The 22265-nt window shown below is 40.9% G+C and overlaps 1 protein-coding gene across 1 annotated transcript in view; it reads right to left on the bottom strand.

The window, feature by feature from the left end:
- grik4 (glutamate receptor, ionotropic, kainate 4) overlaps positions 1 to 22265 on the bottom strand; it is a 364478-nt gene that overhangs the window by 70015 nt on the left and 272198 nt on the right. Inside the window, exon 9 of the mRNA XM_085429452.1 lies at positions 1478 to 1639. Within this exon, the coding sequence (XP_085285578.1) occupies positions 1478 to 1639 (162 nt within the window). The remainder of the gene's footprint in view (positions 1 to 1477; positions 1640 to 22265) is intronic.

Raw genomic sequence — 22265 nt, forward strand, 5'->3', positions numbered from 1 at the left:
CTTCACTTCAAACAGAGGGGATTCATTCATTAATCTGACTTTACTGAATATCTGGCTCCTAATGAAGCCCCCGAGCAAACATAAATCTGCAGTAGTGGCAGTCTTTTTGCACTCAGGTGGGTTATTTTTATTTAAAAAAAAACATTTACAAGGATGAAAACAAACCTGCATTACAGCTTTTCTCAATATTGAGAATATATTGAATTCAGATATATAAATTACATCACTTTTTAATATTGTCTTTAAGGGGTTTTTTTTGTTTAAGATGTAAAAATACATAAAATTATTTAATTCAGTTAAACTTTATTTACATAATCCCAATTAACAACAACTGTTACCTCAAGGGGCTTTATGATTTAGGCTACAAAACCCTACAATGTTAAACCAAGCAAAAAGAACAACAATCAGGTAACCCTGTATGAGCAAGCAGTTAGCAACAGTGGGAAGAAAAAACTCCCCTTTAACAGGAAGAAACCTCTTTGTTTTACTTCAAAGCTAATAAATGATGAAAATCAAAACTTTGATTTGTTATATCAACAGTGTAATGTGACGTATATTCATCTTTTGCCGGTAAAAAATTCTGCATTAAGCTTTTTTTTTTTTTTTTACTATTATCCAAGAGCAGAAGTGTAGTCTAATAGCTGGTGCACTTGTACTACTTACTCTGAGAAGTTGCTTTTAATGAGAGACACTATTGAGCAAATGTGGGAGAGTGTCTAGCTTTAAGAGGGATTACTGGGTAGTCAGAGAATAGTCATAAATTTTAGTCTCATAAACAGGCGCTAAACCACAAACAGATAGCGCTCATGTTTGTGCAGGGCATTTACAACACTGTATTTAGTGAGTCTGATGTAAAGAAAACTCGATAAGCCATGTCGTAAAATATGTCAGAGTGTAGTAATAATAATAATAGTACGACATGTTCAAGCATGTGCTTCGCTATTTTGTGGCCCTGCTGAGCCGGCATGAGATTTAAACAAATCTGCAATCACCTTCAGTTTACACATACGCAACAAGGCTTTTTTTGTAGTCACTCATTCACACAGGTAGTGCACACTATTTTAAATGTTGAGCTACAGAGACCATTTAGATGAGAACAGTGGCTGATTTAAGGGGGGATGCTGTGAAGGTAAGTAGCTTTTCCTGTGTGCATTTCTTCTGAAGAAAATTCAACAAGGAAGATGCCATTCTAAAGGTAATAAGGAGGGCGCCAAATGCTGCTAATGAGCTGTCTGGGAAACAACAATGGCCTACAGCAACACCTGAAATTACAGCACTTACCTGAGTAAATGCTATCCCTGTATATTTCTCCTAGTATTTTGGAGGTTTCTGCGACTTCAGTGTTTTAATTGGTAAGTTTGTGATAGAGAAGTATGCCGGAACAACTAATTATCTTTTAATTTGGACTGAATTATTCTTCCTGTAACTTCGGTCTTCACTGTAAATAACGTCATGTATTTGTGTTGTGTGAACTAACCGGTGTGCCGGCGAAGGGTGCGTGGTCACAGTTCTCTTGCCAGGAGCGGTTGAGGCTTAGCGCAAAATCCTGGAAGAAGGGATGAGTTTTGTTGAAGACGGAAAAACCAACTATGTTGACTCGCTGGTCCGCCACGTCGTCCAGTCGGAGTAAAGAGAATTCCTATAGGGAGAAAAGAGAGTAAGGCACAAGATTATGGGCTCCGCTTAGCCATGAGCTGTCATACCCTGCTACAGTCTACCATAATCTGTTTAAATTACACCAATGATATATTGAATTATTGTCAAGGTAAAAAAGGGCATCTGTTCACTCAGCAATTTTACATCCGATTTAATCTGTCCGATTCACATTTCATTAACTACAATTATTCCGGTTGATTGACATGAGAAAGCTGCAGCAATTTGTTCAGAGCCACAATTTTACCGAGCAGCGCTGCACAACACCCATGGATTTTTTCTCCCACTGGCTGTAAAAATGTACAGGTATGACTGCCAGACTGCAAAGCTAATGGGTTACAATTAGAGAGACAGACAGACAGAGAAAGACTCGGGGAAAACAACAAAGGTCACAGAGACCAATAATTGAGATAGAAATCCATGACATATTGAAATCATCCAGGTTGGGAGGAGAGGAAAACACAAGTCGTTTGTTATTTGGCTCTTTTGCTCCAGGGACAAGTTGTTTTCCGGCTGCCTGGGGAATACGAGACAGGGGGCAGGGTGAGACGGAGCTGAGGAAGAACAGGGGGGAGAGAGAAGGTGGGGGCGTGACTGAGGATGGATGTCTCCTGAAGGTTAATAGAGGTGTCAAAACCCAGTACCCCACCTCAGGTGGCAGCCTTCACCTTCCAGCCCTTTGTGCCATCTAACTTGTGACAGCCAGACCAAGCCCAGTCTACCTCTGTGCCTGCCACCAAGACAAGTGTGAAGATAAGAGAAGTTTGAGGGGATGGTGAGTGGGTGCGGCAGCATGTGACACTGGGAACAAATGGCCATATGGTGTCTGTAGAAATAGTAAATACACTGCAAGTAAATAGAAATAAAAGAGCAAAATATGTATGTAAATGCAAGAAGGCAACAGCAGTGGGCAAACAACTACGTGCCAATCAAAAATAATGATAAAAGCTGCTAACTATATCCCTTGAGGCAACCTCCTGCTATGTAGTAACTCAGCTCATGTGTGGCATCAGGATTTGGTAAAAATCTTCTTAAAAAACAAACAAGCATAAATAAACAAATAAATGAAAAAACAAAAAGCTTTATGGGCTCCGGGGAGATCCGATTTAATCTGTCCGATTCACATTTCATTAACTACAATTATTCCGGTTGATTGACATGAGAAAGCTGCAGCAATTTGTTCAGAGCCACAATTTGAAAATGAAAAATGGGAAAATGGATGAGAGGGGATTAGGAAAATCAGATAATGGACATTCAGACAAAAAAAGAGTGAATAGGCCAGTGAATTAACCCTTGTATGGTGTTCGGGTCTGTGAGACCCGTGTTCAGTATTTTTCAAAAGAAAAATTAAACAATTAATTATTTTTTCACGTGTAAATGTGTTGTGTCTTTCCACTCACTCCACTTGATTATAACTGATTTATTTATAACATTTTATATAAAAGAAAAACGAGAAGCACATTAATTCATAAATGTGATCTAACAAAGGTAAAGGGAAAAAATTAACCATGTTTGCTGTTCATATGTCTTGTAATTGGGATGAAGTAAACATCTGTTGAGTAATTTAACATAAAATTGTTTGATAGTGTTAATTTGGAAAGCCAAAACTCTAGCGGGTCCACCAGACCCATGAACACTGGCTGAGTAACAAAAATACGAACACCACACAAGGGTTAAATAACTGATAAGAAGGTAGGTGGAAAAAAGCTCTTAGACCAAGAGAAGAACCAGCATGAATCACTCCACTCTGAAGACACTGGTGGTTGACTGCAATGACAGAGACACACTTCAGGGAAGGAAGATGGAGTATATTTAACCTTTAAGTGGAAGGCTGATTATTCCTATTACCAACCTTCCATGAACCAGGAAATCCCAAATGTTTTGTTATGCTGGTGTACGGAAGAGGCGGATGATAAAAACAAGCAACACTGATAAACACTGATAATAAAAGTGAGAGCTTAACTCTTTAGAGGGTGAACCATGAATAACAATGTTCTGAAACATCTTTATTTCTACCTCCTGACAAATAAAACTCATTACATGTACGTCATCTTACATTTTTTTTCATTTCTACAGCTGGAGAAAAAAAATCATCAGACTGATGATGTTAAAGTTCAGTCTCGGGCAGCAGAAATCATAACTGTGAGCAACAGCTTCCATAAAGTTTAACTGTAGTAGGGAATCATTCTCGTTAGGAATATGATAAGATGGTTTATCAGGTATATACCGATCAGCTGCTCATTAACACAAATAGCTATCAACCAATCACATGGCAGGAATTCAGTGCATTTACATATATGTAGACCAGGTCAGGATGACCTGCAGAAGTTAAAAATAAGGATCAAAATGGGGGAAGATGGGTCATTTAAGTGACTTTGAATGTTGCTGGTGCCAGACAAGCTGGTATTTCAGAAAGTGCTGGGATTTTCCAACATAATCATGTTCAGGGTTTGCAAAGTAAGACCAGAGAAAGAGGAAATATCCTGTGGTGGAAACTCACTGGGTGAAAGTGGTTGATTCCAGAGGTCAGCTGAAAGGAAGGTAACTAAAATAGTGACTCCTTAGAATCACAGTATGCAGAAGAGCATCTCTGAACATACAACACATCAAACCTGGCAGCAGATGGGATACAGCAGCAGAAGACCACATAGGGTGGTAAATGGCCTGTATTTGTATAGCGCTTTTACTAGTCCCTAAGGACCCCAAAGCGCTTTACACAACCAGTCATCCACCCATTCACACACTGGTGATGGCAAGCTACATTGCAGCCACAGCCACCCTGGGGCGCACTGACAGAGGCGAGGCTGCTGGACACTGGCGCCACCGGGCCCTCTGACCACCACCAGTAGGCAACGGGTGAAGTGTCTTGCCCAAGGACACAACGACCGAGACTGTCGGAGCCGGGGCTCGAACCGGCAACCTTCCGATTACAAGGCGAACTCCCAACTCGATCGCCTTTGTGCCACAACAGTTTACATGGACTCACTAAAACTGGACAACAGAAGCTTCGATAAACGTTGCCTGGCCTGATGGAAGAATCAGCATTTGAATTCTGATGGCTGCTTCCTGCAAAAAAAACATGACTTTAAAAAGCTCAGATCATCTCAAACGATTTTCTCGAACATGAAAATAAGCTCACTTTACTGAAACGGCCTCCACAGTCACCTGATCTAACAGAGCACCTTTTGGATGAACAGAACCTGGAAATTCATGGATGCGCAGCTGACAAATGTGGAGCAGTCGTGTGCTGCTGCCACGTCGATATGGACCAAAACCTTTGACGAATGTTTTCAGCACCTTGTTGAATCTATACCATGAAAGTGGATGGATATGGACTATAACAATATTTAGAGAGTTTGACTTCTCCTTCAAGAAATACAGCTTTTTCAAATGTTTGTTTACAAAACTACACGGTGAAATAACATAAGCAGAGGAGATAGCAGGGTGTTGTTTGGCTGTTGTGTGCGGTGAAGTGTTTGTTGAATGCTTTTGTTAACACACTAACTGAAGACAGCTCCTGCAGTTTGTGTTTACAGTCCTGCATTTCCATCACTATGCAAGCACACTTTATTTGCTTAATTCCACCCTGACTGGATTGTTATTCATCCTGGCCCAGTATGACTTTCAAGTTGCAGAGCGTGAAACACATTTAAAATCGCCTTATTAGAGGATGTAGCACTGAAGTTTAAGGGGCTTCTAGCTGCTCTTGAACTTCAGGAGACAATCCTGTTAATGAGTAGAATAATGGTCTAATGGTCTTGTTAGGAAAGAGACTGCCTGATCTTTAGTATCTATTGAATTTCAAAACATTTAACTCAGAGAAATTATCAGCCTGGCTCTCATAAGTTTGCGTTTGACTTTTGAATACATACAATGTAAAATGGTCATACTGTAAAAGTGGATTTAATTGCAAGGCTGGAACTAAATATACAGTCCTGCAAGTCCAGGGGAAGAAGAGGAGAGCTAAGACAGGGATTACATGTTCCTCCGCAAAGCCTGAGGAATACTTAATCCCTGTCTCAAGTTTAACATTGCATGTAATCATGGCAGGAGAAAAGTCTCCTTTGAACCTATTCTTTATTTATTCATTCATTAATATCTTTAGAAACGTAAAACAAAATTTAAAGCCGCAGCATTATCGATTCCCATGCATTCCATTAAATACATGGGCTTTTCTTCCATCTTCAGCAGGCCCTTTTGGGGCCTCATAAGCCTTTGGGGACTGTCCATATAATTACTGGTTAAGTGTACTTTAATAGATCATTAGAGTCAGAGCTGTGCAAACGAGCCTATCATTAAACATGCCCCTCAAGGGTTCCTGATTGCATGCATGTGCATACACACGCACAAAAACAAACTGGAGAGCGCATGAGCATGCCCACACACAGGAAAATGAAATCCCTATAATTGAGCAGCAAACACACACGTAGTCACTGAAGACCAAGGTCACAAAAATATCCCGAGGCAGTGTCTGAAGAAAACTGGTGTGCAGCATTTGTGGGCTTTCAGGGCACAGACGCTGACACTTTGCACATGCAAATTCAAACACACAGACAGACGGGGAGTTGTGATCCCATGACTTCAGAGGACATTACACAGGCTTGCCTAACGTAACCCCGAGCCGTTATTGATTTATATTATGGGTTTTCTCCCCATAACACATGTTTTTGGATACGTGTTACGGGGACGCACAAGCACACACTAAAGCCCTGCACGCGAGCACATCTTGCATGGCAAATAGTTGGTGTGAAATGGGCAGTGCTTAGCATTTGGTTCCCAGCAGTGGGAGAACAAAAAAGGCAGAGCTGGAGGGTAGAGGAGAGCAGTAGAGAAACCAACTGTCACCACCGAGGGGGTGAAAAGGCCGGCCGAACAGAATGATGATGAGGAGCAAAGAGAGAGAGAAAAAGAGCGAGAGAGCTAGAGGTTGAATCAATGGAGAGGGAAGAAGGTGAGAGATTAGTTGGCACAAGTGAGAGCTTAAAATGCACTGGCGGGAGAGAGAGAGCGACAGAGCGAAGATGAGAGGGGGGGGGGGGGGGGGTTGCGAGGGTGTAAGAGTGCAAGGGAATGACAGCCTGGCCGAGGGCCCCTGACACCGGCTGTCACCTGGAGATCAATCAGCAGTCGGGACCCGAGCCAACCAACCAAAAACTGTTGCTTCACCTCCTCAATTCTCACCCTTTTCCCTCTGAAAACCCTCCCAATCTAGTCGCCCCTGTCTTATCTACCCTTTATGTGCAACTCCTTTTTTATTCTCTTAGTTTCTCTTTCATCATTTTAGATGGTTTTTCATATCCTTTGGCTTTCAACGATTCCTCTTTCTCTTCTTTTTTGGTCTTTTCACATAACTGGACCATTCATACATGCACATATGCACACACACACACACACCTACAAAAATACCCAAATGTGTGACTACTCAGTGTTCATAACAATGAAGTCAGCGAATAATGAGATCCCAGGAGGGTTGATGGTGCTTATAGGTGGACACCCTGTCAAGAATCCTACTCCTCCTTCTCTGCCATCCGTGTCCATGCACAGACATATTCCTTTGCAATGAAAACTTGTATGAAACCGATAAGTGAATACGGAATTGAATCAAAAACTTCTTTAAGTCAGTCAGCATCCTTCAGGTCCTCTCTCATTGATCACATCTCCCTAAACGGAACAGAAACGCTGAGATTATATCGATTCTTTAGGCACCAGGGATCTCCGCTGATTTGGGATGCATCTCTGCTGCATGTGGTACAACACCGTGTTACTGAAATGCCGATATCTCTACCAGAAATGTGAAGTTGTTAGATAAGCCTTTCAAATGCAAGTTTGGCTATATAGAGACTTTTGTATGCATGCTGTGCAGGGAATGTTAAGGAATGAGTGCTGCTTCAATATTGTCACTTTTTTTTCAGATGCTGAATAACAAAGGTCTCAGCATTTCAATGAGCTGGAGTCATCTGAACATTTTGTCTGTTTGAAAAACTTCTTAAAAGAAGTTAAAAGTGGCATTAAAATTAATGGAGTTTGCTGAAGTTGAGAAGTACCGGTCACTGGCAGCAGACAGGAATGCAGCAATAATGGCAAATGAGTCAGAACAATGAATCGCAGTCACACGTTCACTGACTCACCGGCTTCTACATAAATTAAATGAGTTTTAAGGACTGTCGAACAAGTAGATTAAATGTTTCGACTCTTACTAAGCAGAAATACAGTCTGAATAAATAATTTTTGGCTTTTTGAGAGCAACACAACATCACACTGAAACACTGGCAACCAGTAAAGTTCATGTTTCAAATCTGCTATCAAACAGAAAATCTTCACATCCTGTAGAAGGATAAAATCAGGATTTTTACCCCCCTTATTTGTGTCACCTTTATGAATGGAGACAGTTTTTCTGTCCTGAAATATTACCTCAAAACTTCATGGTCAACCAGAAAAATTAACGAAAACTCAAAATTTTATGTGTCAAATGACTTGATATGGTATTCAGAAACAATTGGTAAGTTCAGAAACAATTCATTTGTGTGTTTTTTCTTTCTTTTTGTTTGTTTCTCAAATTTTTATTTCATCCAAGAATCATCCATTTGCAGCAATTTTAGCTTTGCATGCCTTTGGCTCACTAGCCGTCATTTTGTTGCAGTAATCTGCCAATGTTTACTTTTTTTTGCAGAGGGAAAATTGCTCCAGTCAAGCAGCATGCACAGGGTATGGCACTGCACTGGAAAGCAGACTGATAGCCTTTCTTGTTTTTGATCCCACTTATCAGAGACTGTGCCAAAGCATATGGACTGGAGGGGCAACCAACCTTGACAAGGGGGTATTTGGCTCAGCTCACTTTGCTATTTCATTAACAACAAATTCAAGCACAGACAACCGACTTTAAACCACATCAATGAACTGGTAATGAATTACAACCATACACACATAGCACACTCTCACACTCTATCCTTGACATATTTCCAGATTTTTTTTGAAGTTTTTGAGTGAGATCATCCTAGCTGCACAACCTGAAGAATGACTTTGTTACTTCTCAAAATCTGACTTGCTTAGGCCCAAACAAAATCAGGGTCCTCCTCAGTCATGCTTATGCTATTGTGTTCATCACCATTATGCTATAAATTATCTGACAGCAACAGGTAACTTTGGCGAGAATAAGGCACGGCGGGCCCACGGAGTATCATTCAGAGCCATCTTTATTTACATCTCACCACAACACCCAAACCCCTGAGTCCCCGTGTTTTTAACTAGGCGGGCGTGATTAAGGATGCCGTGCAGGTGCGTCCGCCCTCCCTGCACGGCACCGCAGACCACGCCCCACCACAGTAACATTATTCTTGAAATGGCAGAGACTATTATGTTTAATGTGGCAATAACAACAAACATGGAGTTACCTGGTTATCAAGTAGTAATATTCAAACTACCAGCTTCTACTTTCTTCCACTATGCTAGCTATGCTAACTGCTAACTGCTAGTCCCCTGATTCTGACTCCTAGCTGTGTGTACTTGACTCAGTCACATCAGGTCAACAAAGCTGGATGCACTAGGTAATTAAATTTTCCTGTCATGTGATGCTAGTGGAAGTTATGTTGTTTAAATGCCTCTCCCTGACACTTAAGGTGAGACCATTAGCACTTACCAGCTATTTAGCACAATATTTTTATCACTATTTTCTTCTCCATTCAAAACTATCTTGGGTATTTTTCCCCCTTCTTCTTCTCTTTTGTCCTTTCTTTTTCAGCTCCCAGAAGGTTCACTACTCCTCTTTATTAAGTGGCTTTTTTGTTGACATTAGCTTTGTTTAAACAGACCATTTGCAATGGGTGCTAGTAGAATAAGGTCGGTCTCCCTCAGGGAGCTCAGGTCTATCCCCCTATGCAAACTTTGAACATTGCCGCTCCCGTAGTTTGTCAACTTTCAGGCCCCCCCACTGGTTTGGAGGCCAAGCAGTTACCTGCCTTACCTGGCTGCAAGCAACACCTCTTGCTGGCCCCTGTGGCCTGCACACAAGTCTGCCTCTTACCTCTCTTACCTGATACAATGACTAAAATACTCCCCAACTACCACATTTCTCACATCTTTATGTCTCTCAAATGTTTCTCTCTTTGACCAAAACACTTCAAATTCATATTTGTCTGTTCATGATACTAATTTCCACGATTCCTTTCTCTAATTTCTGCATTCATTTACTCATCTTAATCTTTTCTTCTTCTTAGTAAGTCTCCGATTTGGCTTCTTAAGTTGACTCTTTACTGTTGAGACCAGTGTTTTGTGGGTAGAGCTGAATAAAGACACTGGTTTATGACCTGTGAGGTGTCTCTTTCTCAGGACAGAGACTGTGATGTGCTTGTACTATTGCGCAGGTGGGCATTGGGACATTCCACTTCTCATTCTGTCTGGTTAGAGGCGGTTTTACGTTGTCTGTGAAGGGAGCAGTAACAAATCAAATTTTTTGGCTTTCATTCCTTGGAACAAGAATACTGTGAGAGTTTGAGAAGAAGGGTGCTTTTTTTAAACTTCTCAATTGTATTGCTTCTTCAACCAGCAATTGGACCAGCAATTCAAAGACTTTTTCTAATGATGATTTCACTTTCTAACATGATGAACTTGCACTAAGTCACACAATGTGCCACTGGAGTGAAAGCTGAGTACATTTTGCATTAAATCATATGACTAATAATAGATGAGTCATTAACTGTATTTCACAACATTTTTGATCCGTTTCTATCAAAACATCCTGGACAGGTCAACTTAAAACAGCACCACAAGCATTAACAGGCTTGATCTGATCTCATAAGTTAAGCAGGCAGCTTTATGGCAACACCGTCCAGATCAGTAGAGTGTATGTTTAGCCTTTTAGCTAGCTCAAAAGCTAGCTTCCAGTGTGACTGCTCTGCTTTGTGATGAGGAAGCCAGTTTGAGGAAAAAAAATATGATTGATCCGATGATTTAACAGACCCAAAAAGTTCAGACAAAGAGTTGAGGTATGAGGGCAGCTGCGGAGCAGTGTCATATATCTCTCTGGGTCTTTTATAAAGACCTCTTTTTATACACTGTTGGTTAAAAATGTTGATCAGTGCAGTTTCAAGTAGGCACGTGGCATTTACCAAAGTTTCTCCGATTCTAAAGGCTTCATTTTTTCTGCTCTGCAAAACGCAGATGAAGTCAGAGCTGTCAGCAGTGATAATCATCTCTGACAATTTGTAAAAAAAGAAAGACAAGTCCTCTCCACCCCTTATCCAGCGTGGTATCGCTGTGAAAGAGAAAACAGACTCCAGTAGGCTATGATTGAGTAACATTCCTGCAAATTGCATATTGATTTTCCTAATGATAAAGTGCTAATTAATGACTTCCCTCCTGCCACTCTGGACAAAGGCTACAACATGCTCAAACCTTTAGGCCTGAGTCTGGTCGTTGCTCTGTGATGAAATCCATTTCTAGTGGCGTACTGATTATTCTCTATAAGCTGGACTCTTCATGTGGTGTTTTTGGCAGTAAGTCATGCTCGTATCAGTTACCATGTAAATTTAGGCCTCCTGCTTAATTACGGTGTTCTCAGTGAGAGCGGGACAGGCGGAGAGGAGGAGGCGAGAGGCGTCGTGATCGAATGATGCATGTCATGAATACGGACTTGTTATGCACCTGAAATGTAATAGCAAAATTGGATAATTGATTTACTGAATTATTTGTTCACGAAATACTGGTGCTGCTGCAGGGGTGGACATGAAAACTGTAATTGTAGCTCTTCCAATTACTCATTAGTTGCGGTGACAACATTGCTCACTGAATGCAGATGGACTGGATCCAAGTCATTTCTCTTGCACGGGGCGCTAACATGTCACTTACATCATTTCTAGCAGCCACCTAGTTTAATTCACTGTGAGATGACCATGAAATTAACATACCATATATCTTGGTGTAGAAAGCTGGGGTTGATACATGAGCTTTGTTTCAAAGCTTCTAATAGCTGCATACATCAAAACAATCTGGCAGCATTCCTGCAGTGTGTTGAAAACAAATGGGCAATTTTATTCCATTATTCATAGAATTATGTCTGACCTGCAACAGTAACAGCTTATTTGTGAGCCAGAGACCTTATGCCCTGAATAATTCTTGGACTGGCGGAGGCCAAAAACACCATGAATATTGCAGGCACCAGCATATGTTTAGAATGTGAAACAGTCTATCTCTTCTCGGTAATCGAATTCATTTGAACCCCAGCAGAATTTCTAAAGGAACAAAAAGCACATAAAATGAAACAAAACAAACCCTATAAAGTTTTAAAAATAATCCCTTCAAATTACTTATGAACGTTTCTTTTAATTGCAGAGTTTCACCTCCAAAGTGCTGGAGACTCGGCAGTGAGTGGCTGAATTACTGACCCAGGAAAGGTGGGAAAAACAGGAGGAGAGCAGCAGATAATGGAGATGAGACTCCATCTAAGCTCTGTTCATATCAGCGAGGCCTGGAGTGTTTCACATCGATCACCTGAGTGTTTGCCATCAAGCCCAAGCAACCCTCAGCTTTGGGACCAGACGTTCCACTATGCGTTAGAAGATTCACGGCAGGAGAGGAGCACACTTTTAAAAAATGCTGGTATGGCTAAATGGATACGAATGACATCTAACACTTTATGTTGAGATTTGTTTTAGCTCACTGTAACCAACACACAGAATTTTCTGCTCTCTAGACAAAATGATATTTAACCATATTTAATCTGCCATAGCTCAGCGCTATAGTGGCTGAATTGATGGTGAACGGGGCTCCCTGTGATCTTTTGTGCCATAAAGCGGGAGATTTTTCTGCCAAGTTCACATTTGCTTTTGCATAAGCATTCTGTTTCTGTTTTATATCTAATTTTCTGCTTCATTATATTGCATGGCGCTCTCTGGCTTCAATGCAAGAAATATTAGTAATCCCCTGTAGCTGCTTTCTGTCCTCAGTGGCCATCAGTGCAGATTCTGTGTGAAACTGCTTTTATTTCCTTGGTTTACTGTGTTTGGGGAGCTTTTCTTCAGCTTTCTCACTGTAATTTAGAGCGCGAGCATCTTCCTATAAATTCTTTGCGCTACTCTCGGCTCAGTCAAAAAAAACAAAAAAACAAAAAACATGCTGCCAAATCTGCAACCAATTTAATTGGATCAGCAGGCTGATGGGAACGCTGTTAAGCTGTTAAGCATACAGTATACACAGGCATTACAAACAGCTCAAACTGAAATGAAAGCCATCTGGTTTAGGAAGTCATATTCAATACAGATAAAATGAGTTAAATTCCCAAATCAGCTCTAGCACAGGATCTTAAGATTACCATCTCCTTAGAAGAGTCACTTTTAGGTGCATCTTCTAAAGCACATAATGCTAAGATTAATAATGTATAAGTGTTCGCATCCATCCAGGCAATTTTAACTGCCTATTTAAGGTTCTGGGGGTGGGGGCTGGAGCCTACCCCAACAGCTTTACGGGAAAAGGTGGGGTAGACCCTGGACATCTCAGAGCTAGTACAGACAACCATTCAGGTTCACATTCAATCAGCAGAAACATCAATTAATCTAATGTGGAAGGAAGCAAGAGCACCTGGAGATGACCCACATATTCAAACTCCACAGAGAGCTGACCACCACACCACAGCGGCACTCTATAAGAGGTTTATACTTTTATAATTTTACAGAAAAACAAACTAATAAAAAAATACCTGCCTTTAAGACAGCATTGTAGGCGGATAAACAACTAGATGTGATCAGGTCAAAGATCAGTTAAGCTCGACAGCATTTAGTTTCTTTGTCACAATAACAGCTATGTGTTTCATCAAAATAAAAGCTCCATCAGACTTATTAAAACAGCAAAGAGCTGGACATGTTTGCTCTGCACATCACTAATGACTTTCTGGCAGGCGCTAAATGGGGTACAAAGCAAAATCATTGGCAGAACTTGCAGAAATGCAGAAAGACGCATGGGTTGAGAAACACAAGCAAATGCACACTTATTAGGTTTTAATTAAAAACAATCATATGAGTATAAGTAAAAAATAGTATCTGTCCAATAACATGTTGGCCTGTCTGCTGTTGATTTATAGCTAAAAAGAAAAAAACTTCCTTAAGTTCCTTTAACTCTTAACTGTCAAGACCTTTTTATGTTAAACAGTGACAAACGTGCACAAAAGTCTTGGGAGAACACATAGATGGTGATAATTTAGGAGTAGAGAGGAGCTCCTAACTAAGTGGACATGTAAGATCTTTGATAAATTTCACATAAAATGTTGTGAAAGGTAAAGGGAGGGATTATGGGAGTGATGGAGGACAGCAAAAAAAAGAAAGTTATGGAGCACAGAGAGGAAGTCAGGTATGAAGTCAGCAACCAATTTCAACTTTCCAAATCAGACCCCTTGGTAGGCTGTAATTCAAGATCTGGGATTTGAAAGATAATAGGCTGTAATACAATTGTCAACACTGAGTCATCCAGACATGGGGCTCACAGGGAGAGTTGGCGGTAATAGGGCAGACGCAGAGTAATCAATACACCATAACTCCCTACACATACCAAGGCCCGAGTCTGGAAAGTGGAACGCTACACTAAATTGTTTACTTTCATTTAACAAACACGCTGCTACCGTCTGGCTAATCTCTAAAGATAAAAGGAGACTGGGGCACTTCAAGTCTAATAATTTTATGGTAAGCAAGCCTTCTCAGGGTGTGTTTTAATACTGTTAAAAAGTTATGTTTAGAGTGATAAGGCTTAGAGGTCTGACTTACATATTAAACACTCCAGGTTGCCGGTAGTCTCTCGCATAGACGCTTCCCAATCTCTGCAGTCGAACACTCCATTTTTTTCCATTAATGTGAAGCTTTCTAAACGTCTAAATGTTTTCAATCAGTTCTCCCGGAGTCTCCATAAAATTATAATGACTTGAATGTGAACAGACCTCACGCCCCGACCTGTTAATCCTTAAATTAGACATAAATGATTAATGAATGCCATTCACGAATGCTGATATGCATGTGAATGCATTTGTCATTCCCCTCGCTTTATGTGAGACAATGGAAAAGTCAGAGCACAAGACTTAAAAGAGATCATTCCCCCTCTGTGAAGAGGTGATTACCTAGGTATCTAATCTGTCCTCCAATGGCCATATTTTAGACTTAAAATAGCTACCCGGTGGTATGCTAATCTGAGTGGAATCAAACAGACTTGCTTTTACTTGATTTTTGTAGCACAGTAATTCATATAAAAGGTGTCTTTGGCACAGTAGGTGTCTGTTCTCCTGGTTCCATCACACCCTACAAAGCCAGCAATAATGCATCATAACTGTAAACCCTTAGAGGCGTTTTCCAATTGCTTATTTGCCACAGTTAAATGGAACTTGCGAAAGATGATATTTTAATAAAGTCGATTGTCTTCTGTGGCAATAAATAAATGATTAAGACATGAATGAGACCCAGATTATTAATCGTCTGTGCAATCAGATATAGTGTTTAATGAACTGATTGCAAGTGCGAATGAGGCAATTTACTCAGTCGCCATGTCAGAGAGGTCTGCAAAAATCAACCAATCAAAATTTCCTGTTTTTTGTGTTTGTTTTCACATAAAAAATGGAAGAATTGCTGTTTAATAAAACAGAAGATTGCCTGCAACTCCTAGAACTGGATAAAAAAAACTGCAATATAAGATGAATGCATAGTAAGGTTCCCTGGGCCCTGATGCAGGTTGATATTATTACTTCAACAGCGGATGATGACTTCAAGGAAATTCAAGGAGTATTGTTCTCCCTTTTTTAAACAATAAAATGCATTTAAATCCCATTTTATTGAGCTGGCTCACACTTCTCACCCATAATACATTTTCGTCTCTAAAATTCAAAGCACAGAATGGTCGAGCCTTTTGACTCCCTTATTAATGATGTTATTGGATAGCTAATGGTGCTGAGAGACTGCACAGATGAACGAGACCAGCCACTCAGCGTATGGATGGCGGTCTTAATAAAATATCATCTAAATCAAAACCAAAAGAGGAAAGGGTGCACACTTATTAAAGTATCTAGCTGTCTGCAGCTGACATGTGAAGTGTGTATAATGGCTGTGAGCCTATGATTTCCCAGACTGGGCACTTTTGGTTTATAAAGTCATGGAGATTGCTGATAATGAAGAAACTGTTTACTAGGTTTTCTGCTGTTGCTCCTTTCTTTCTAGGCAACTTAAACAATGTAAATACAGCCACTCCACATCAGTAGCTTTTTAATAGAGCAATAAAGATTATCTGGGATTCAGTTGATTTATTAAAATTGCAGTTAGGGCCATAAGGTTTTGGACACCGACTCTTTTTTGTTTCACTTTCAGCTTTAATTCAAGGGGTTTCAGAAAGATTTTGTATTAACTGTTTAGGAATTACAGACATTTTCAGACACAGTGCCCCAGGCTCAAAAGTAATTAGACAAACTAATCACTTTAAACATAAGGATTATTTTTAATAATTGGATGAAAATCCTTTGCAATGACTGGCTGAAGTCTAGAACCCATGAACGTCTCCAAATGCTGTATTTTTTTCCCTTGAGGAGCTCTGCCAGCTACATTCAGTTGCTGCTTTTTTGGTGTCTTCCTACCTTCAGTCTTGGATTTAACAACATAACAGCATGCTCTGTGGGGTTTAGATCAGGTGACTGACTTGTTCATTGATGAATATTCATTTTTTTTTTTGCCTTGAGTGGCTTTTTGCCACTTTGGGTCTTTATCCATGTGCCTTGTGAGAGTCTGTCCTAATATTTTTGCAGCATTTGACTGAATCTGAGCAGGAAGTATATTCCTGCACACTTCACAATTTATTCTGCTGCTTCTTCCAGCGGTGACATCATCAGTAAACACTAGTGACTTATTTCCACTGGCAGCCATACATGCCCGTGCCGTAAAACTGCTTCCATCATGTTTGACAGATGATGTGGTATGCTTCAGATCACAAGCTCGTTCTCTCCTTCTCCATACTTTTCCCTTCCCATCATGCTGGTACAAGTTCATCTCGGTTTCATCTGTCCAAAGGGTTTTTTCTGAAAAAGTCTGATCTGGTCTTCCTGCCCTTCAGTGTAACCAGTCGGTGCATTATGTTGTAAACCCTCTGTGTTTCCTGAAGGCCTCTCTTGATTCTAAATGGTAAAATGATGAACTGGTACGTATAAAGTGCCTTTTACTCACTTTTACCACTCGCAGTGCTAAAAGAATGAAACCTCATGTCTCATTCTCCATATCGCACACACTGTCTGCTGTATCTAAGCACTTTTACCCAACATTCACAATCCAACGGGTGCGCCAGGTGCAACTTCTAAAGATACTAAGCAGGAGCTAAGAACTGACTCACCAACCTTCCAATTTGTAGATGACCCCGTTTACCACATCAGCCAATCCAGAGCTGGATAGTGACACCCCTGCCTCCTTGTTCTTAACTGATTTGTTACCAAATAGAAGTTTCCAGATCCTATTTTTAGTCCTCACCTGAGCACTACAGCTCTTTCTCAGTCATATTCTGTTTATTTTTGAGCCTCTGAAAATAGTGGACTGTATATATATAAATGTTTATAATTCTTAAAATATTATACAGTTAATTTGTTGAACCACTAGAATAAAGCTAAAAGTCTGCACTTGATTAAAATCCACTGTGGTGGTGTCCAAACACATATGTACCTAACTGCAAATCAATCTCTGTCCTACAGTCTGATGTATATTCTCCCAGTAAAGCTTACATCTGAAACCAAACTAGCTAAGAAACAAACAATACCACCTTTCCACCTTCACGAGGTCAACCCGATCCCGGGAATATTATAAAATGGCCAATTTATAAACATTAGGATGAATGTCTACGTTAGGAGTGCATCAGTTACAGCCACTAAACAATTCCCCCTTCAGCCCGGGGATTACATTTGTTTATGGAGAGTATTTATGCCACCCCCTCCAGCACTAAGTCAATAAATGCAATTGTAAGCAAAGTTTAGATGTCATCTTTGCGCTGCAAACAAGTAGCAGGTCAACAATATTTGGTGACACAGACTTGTTTTTGACATAATAGTGACATAGTTTATATTCTGGCTGGTTGCCGCTCTCTGTTGTCACCGTCCACGTAGCCTATTACCTTTTCTATTACTCAGCTGATTGATTCTCAAACTCTGTGTCTAAACAGGAAAATATGAACTTTACATAAGCCGTGGAGGGGAATTAATTAAATCCCAATCATTTTCACAGTCACAGTGGCTGCTCTCTAAAGCAGTTTGACTGACAAGACTTATTTTGGGTTTATAAATCTTCTGTACCACGGTGCACACAGGAGATGGAGGGTGAGGTTGATGTGAAGTGTTTTATTTATTTATTTATTTATTTTTTTATAGGATTGCTTCCTCCATTCATTCGCATTCACAGATACGGGACAAGAAATTTAAACAGAAGAATAAACATTTGTTAAATTGAATTCTGTATTACCTAGACAATATTTTTTTGTTTGTTATCAAGGCCAGACACGCCCAGAGAGCAGGACACAGCGAGAGACACTCAGAGGGAAAGACACAGAGCGAGAGAGAGAAAGGATGCAGGATGCGTGTTTTTGGCAGAAAGAAAAGAGGTGAAATTATACGGACAGACGGCAACTATTATCTATCACTCTTTATTCAAGCGAACTGCACAAAAAGCAGACGATATTTGGAATAAGAAAGGGAAATTTATGAAATTATGTTTGCGCAGCTGGGAAGGCGGGCGTTACATTTCATCTGCGCTTTAGTGGCACATTCAGTCACGGAGCATTTTATCATTTGACAGCATTGGGAGGAATAATTAGAGGCATGGAGCATGTCGAGCCCAGAACCCCAACTGGCCAAGAACAAATGGCAGAGAGCACGCCAGTGTCTGGTTAAGAAAAGGGATTAACTAGTGAATAACAGCATCGGCCATGCCTCAGAAGTAAAACCTCACACCCATCATCACCCTTCCATACAAACCTGACAATTAGCTCTTTAACACATATGGATGGAGAATGGGAAGGAAAGCTTTGGATTGCTGTAAGTGTATTTGCCTGTATTGGATCCGAGTGTGGAAACGCAGCCAGTTTGTTTTATCACTGCTGTTGGTTTATGACAGAAATTACACATCTTACTTCCTCGAGGCAGACAGACAGGCAGGTAGATAAGCAGGCCAAGATGTTACAGCTGTATGTATGTATGAGGGACGGGGATGTCGGGCGGGTGAGCGTGTTCATGAGTTTATTTATTTGAGTTTTATCATTCATGTGCGCGCAACTGTGCGCTTGTGTGTGCGTGTGTGACAGGCAGGAAGTGCGTTGGCAGCTTTTCAGGCATGGATGCATGACAATGACTACAGTGACAAGAGGGATCACGGGTATGCGGAGGGGAAATGGAACATGAAGAACAAAACAAACAGGCGGAGGGGGTATATGTAGGGGGTGGGGTGGGGGGTTGAACTGATGGCCCCCGTTTTGCACAGAAGGATAATATGTCAGCCGGCACAGTGTGTCAAAGTGTGTTTTTGGATTGTTTTGCGTGGATGAGAGTGTGTGTGTGTGTGTGTGTGTGTGTGTGTGTGTGTGTGTGTGTGTGTGTGTGTGTGTGTGTGTGTAACAAAGAAAAAAGACAGATAAAGAGATAGCACGCTTGCATCAAGACTCAAAACAACATCGCAACGTGAAAGTGTGTCAGAGGAGGCGCTGCTAGGCCCAATCTCGTGCTCACCTAACCTTCAAATGACATTAGGCGCCCCGTCAACATGCGATGAGTCACTCCCAACCTGATGTGATTTATTCAATTGTGCAGAGTAGCCTGGATCGCGGGACACAAATCACCCAGATGGAAGCCAAGGAGCGGGGCTGGGGCTGCGGGCTACGTGTGTGTGTCGGCAAATGTGTGCGCCTAAGTGGATTCGTGCACTTCTTGGTTGTTTTGACCGTCTGCGTGCATGCGCCGATCAGATTGTAATGTGCACGTGCATGAGCTGTGTGCGTGCGTGCTCCATTACGTGCAAGATGAAGGAGCTGCATGATGCCGGCCACTCGCGATCCATGAACCACAAAGTCGTCTTTTTCACAGAGAGAAGCCGTGAAAGCCCCGCGGAGCTCTACGGTTTCCCACCCTTTCCATGAATCATGTTTTTCTTTAAATCTCTCCACTCACTGTGACCCAAGGGCCAAGATCTCTATTAGCTCTGACAATTAAGGCTCAGGATATTAACAGCTGGTATTTAGTGGACTTAATGGGGAGTGTGGAAAATAAACTGGCACGGAGAGCTTTATCGCGTAAAGTAAAAGAAACAATTTTTGATACTCTCTGAGTGATGCCCATGTGCCTTTTCCACCTCATCACCTGTGTGTCTAATTCACCATCAACTAAAGGGAATTTGTGTTCCTAGATTAAACACTACATTATCCAGGACCAGAGTCTCTGAAATCACAGAGTAACATTAATGCAGTGAGCAGCATGTTTCAGAAGCTAATTTGAGGTGGTAATATCTAAATTGTTATGGCTTTGAACAAAGAGACAAAGATGAACAAAGAAGAAGAAAAAAGACCCTTGTACATCAGGCAGCATCCTGCGAATATCATTAGCGCTATTGAATAGTCAATGAATGGCCACTCTTTCACATTTCTAATCTCCAAATAGAACTTACAGGCACATGGACGGTTGCCATTTATAAGTAATGCAGATTAGCAAACAAAGAGCAATAGCTGAGAAGCACGATGGAAACAACTCATGTTGCTTTGATACATTTGAATTGTACATTGCATAGCTGGAAACATCAGGCTGCGTTCACCAGAATGCAGTACAATAATTCTACTTGATGATGATGATAAGGGGGGGAAAGGAGCATCTGTACCACTTCTTCCTTCCTTAATTCCTCACTCTAGATTAATAACCTCAGCTCGAAACAGAATAAACCAAACAAAGTCAAAACAAAGAGTGAAGACAGTCAAATCCTTAAGTAGGCATGACAAACCCTCCCCTCGTGATGGGTAGCTGCGTGAAGACGTTGATGAGCGTCTTGAGATGATGATTCAGGGAAAACAGATTAGGCAGGGGAGCAGTCTGGCAGGTCGTTAGTCAGGGATGTCAGGACCAGATACAAATGAACTGTCAGCAGAGGAGGAAGACAGAAGCAGGGAATGGTTGGACAAAATAAAGAGACAAAAGGAGCTGAATGGAAAGAAAGAGGAGAGGGAGAGAGCAGACGCCAAATGAATGGGAAATTTAAGGACGACTCCGATTTATGGGACTAACCAATTTGTGAGGGAACTGTGGAGTTCCAGAGCAATAATTTAAACAATTAACAACTACAATGGCATAATTGCATTAAACATTGTTAAAACATGCATAATTAATCTTGCATGGCCTTCTTTAGAAATCCATACATTTACAATCAATTGTAATAACAAGAGCAGACCAAGACTGCATGCAGTACCTCAAACAGAGCTCAAGATAATTCCTTCACAGCACGCATATAAACGAATCCCAGAATTCACAAAGATATAGCAAAAAATGTCAGATTTGCCAATCTCACTGTGGAAAAGAATAACTTCTTTACATCACTTCTAAGGTTGGCCGAGCTCCTGCTAATGGACGGACATGCAAACCAAAACCCATCATGTGATCCTCTTTGTGGAGGTAATGATGAATGTTTGAATTTAAGTACACAGTGTTTCATTCGGGTATCTTAAATATGACTTGTAAATGAATGCTCGTTCTAAATTGAATCATCCCTCTGCAACATGCATCAGTTTGTGAACCAGACAGGACTGGGGACATTTGCTTGTCTTTTTCATCTGTTTTTTTTATTGGTTTAGAAACTTAGGGAGAAGAATGGTATTAGGTACCCATCCATCCATTATCCAAGCCATTCTGAAGTCAGCCAAGAGACCTCCCCAATGTGTTTTGGGTCTGCCTCTGGGCCTGCTTCCAGATACACATGCCTGAAACACCTAAGAGGTGCACTGTGGAAGCTGGGTGATGGTAATGAGGAGGGACTCTGGCTGGAAATTCAGGGCCCTTAATTGTATGTTATGTATTTGCGATGATTGTGCCAGCATGTTAATGTATTTACTGCATAAGATGCACGATAAATTAAAAAAACCTTTAGAAAGATCCTTCAGCGTAAGCACATTTTAACACAGTAACAATAATGTGCTTGAGTCATATAGTTTATTATACTAGCAGAGAGTCCCACCTGGATCAAGTGGCCATGTGAGAGGAGGAAAGGGGGAGGCTATTTAAAAAATGCCCAACTCTATGTTCAGCTCAGAGTCCATTAGCCAGTTAACGTGTCATGTTATTACAATATTTATATAGCGACGCTCCAAACTCATTTGCTTGTTGCCATCTAGTTTCAGCACTGCCTCTGTTGTCTAGACGAGTGGGCAGTGACTTAATACAGCAGGTTACCTCAATTAACCAGGATTTACTTTTTTTGGCAAAAACATCTAGAAATGCAGATTTATTTATCAGGACACAAGACCTCTTTAAAATACTAATACGCAAAGTTGCGTGATCAGCGAGGCCACCACATCATGCACCCTTGTAGAAGCTAATTCCCAATCAGCATTACTCTGAGCAACTGCTTTTCACTTGACACAAAACTGCAAGCCCTCTG

Source organism: Rhamphochromis longiceps, linkage group LG14, assembly GCF_057381845.1.
Source record: "Rhamphochromis longiceps isolate RC_006_pf linkage group LG14, R_longiceps_female_GT1.1, whole genome shotgun sequence".
NCBI lineage: Eukaryota > Metazoa > Chordata > Actinopteri > Cichliformes > Cichlidae > Rhamphochromis > Rhamphochromis longiceps.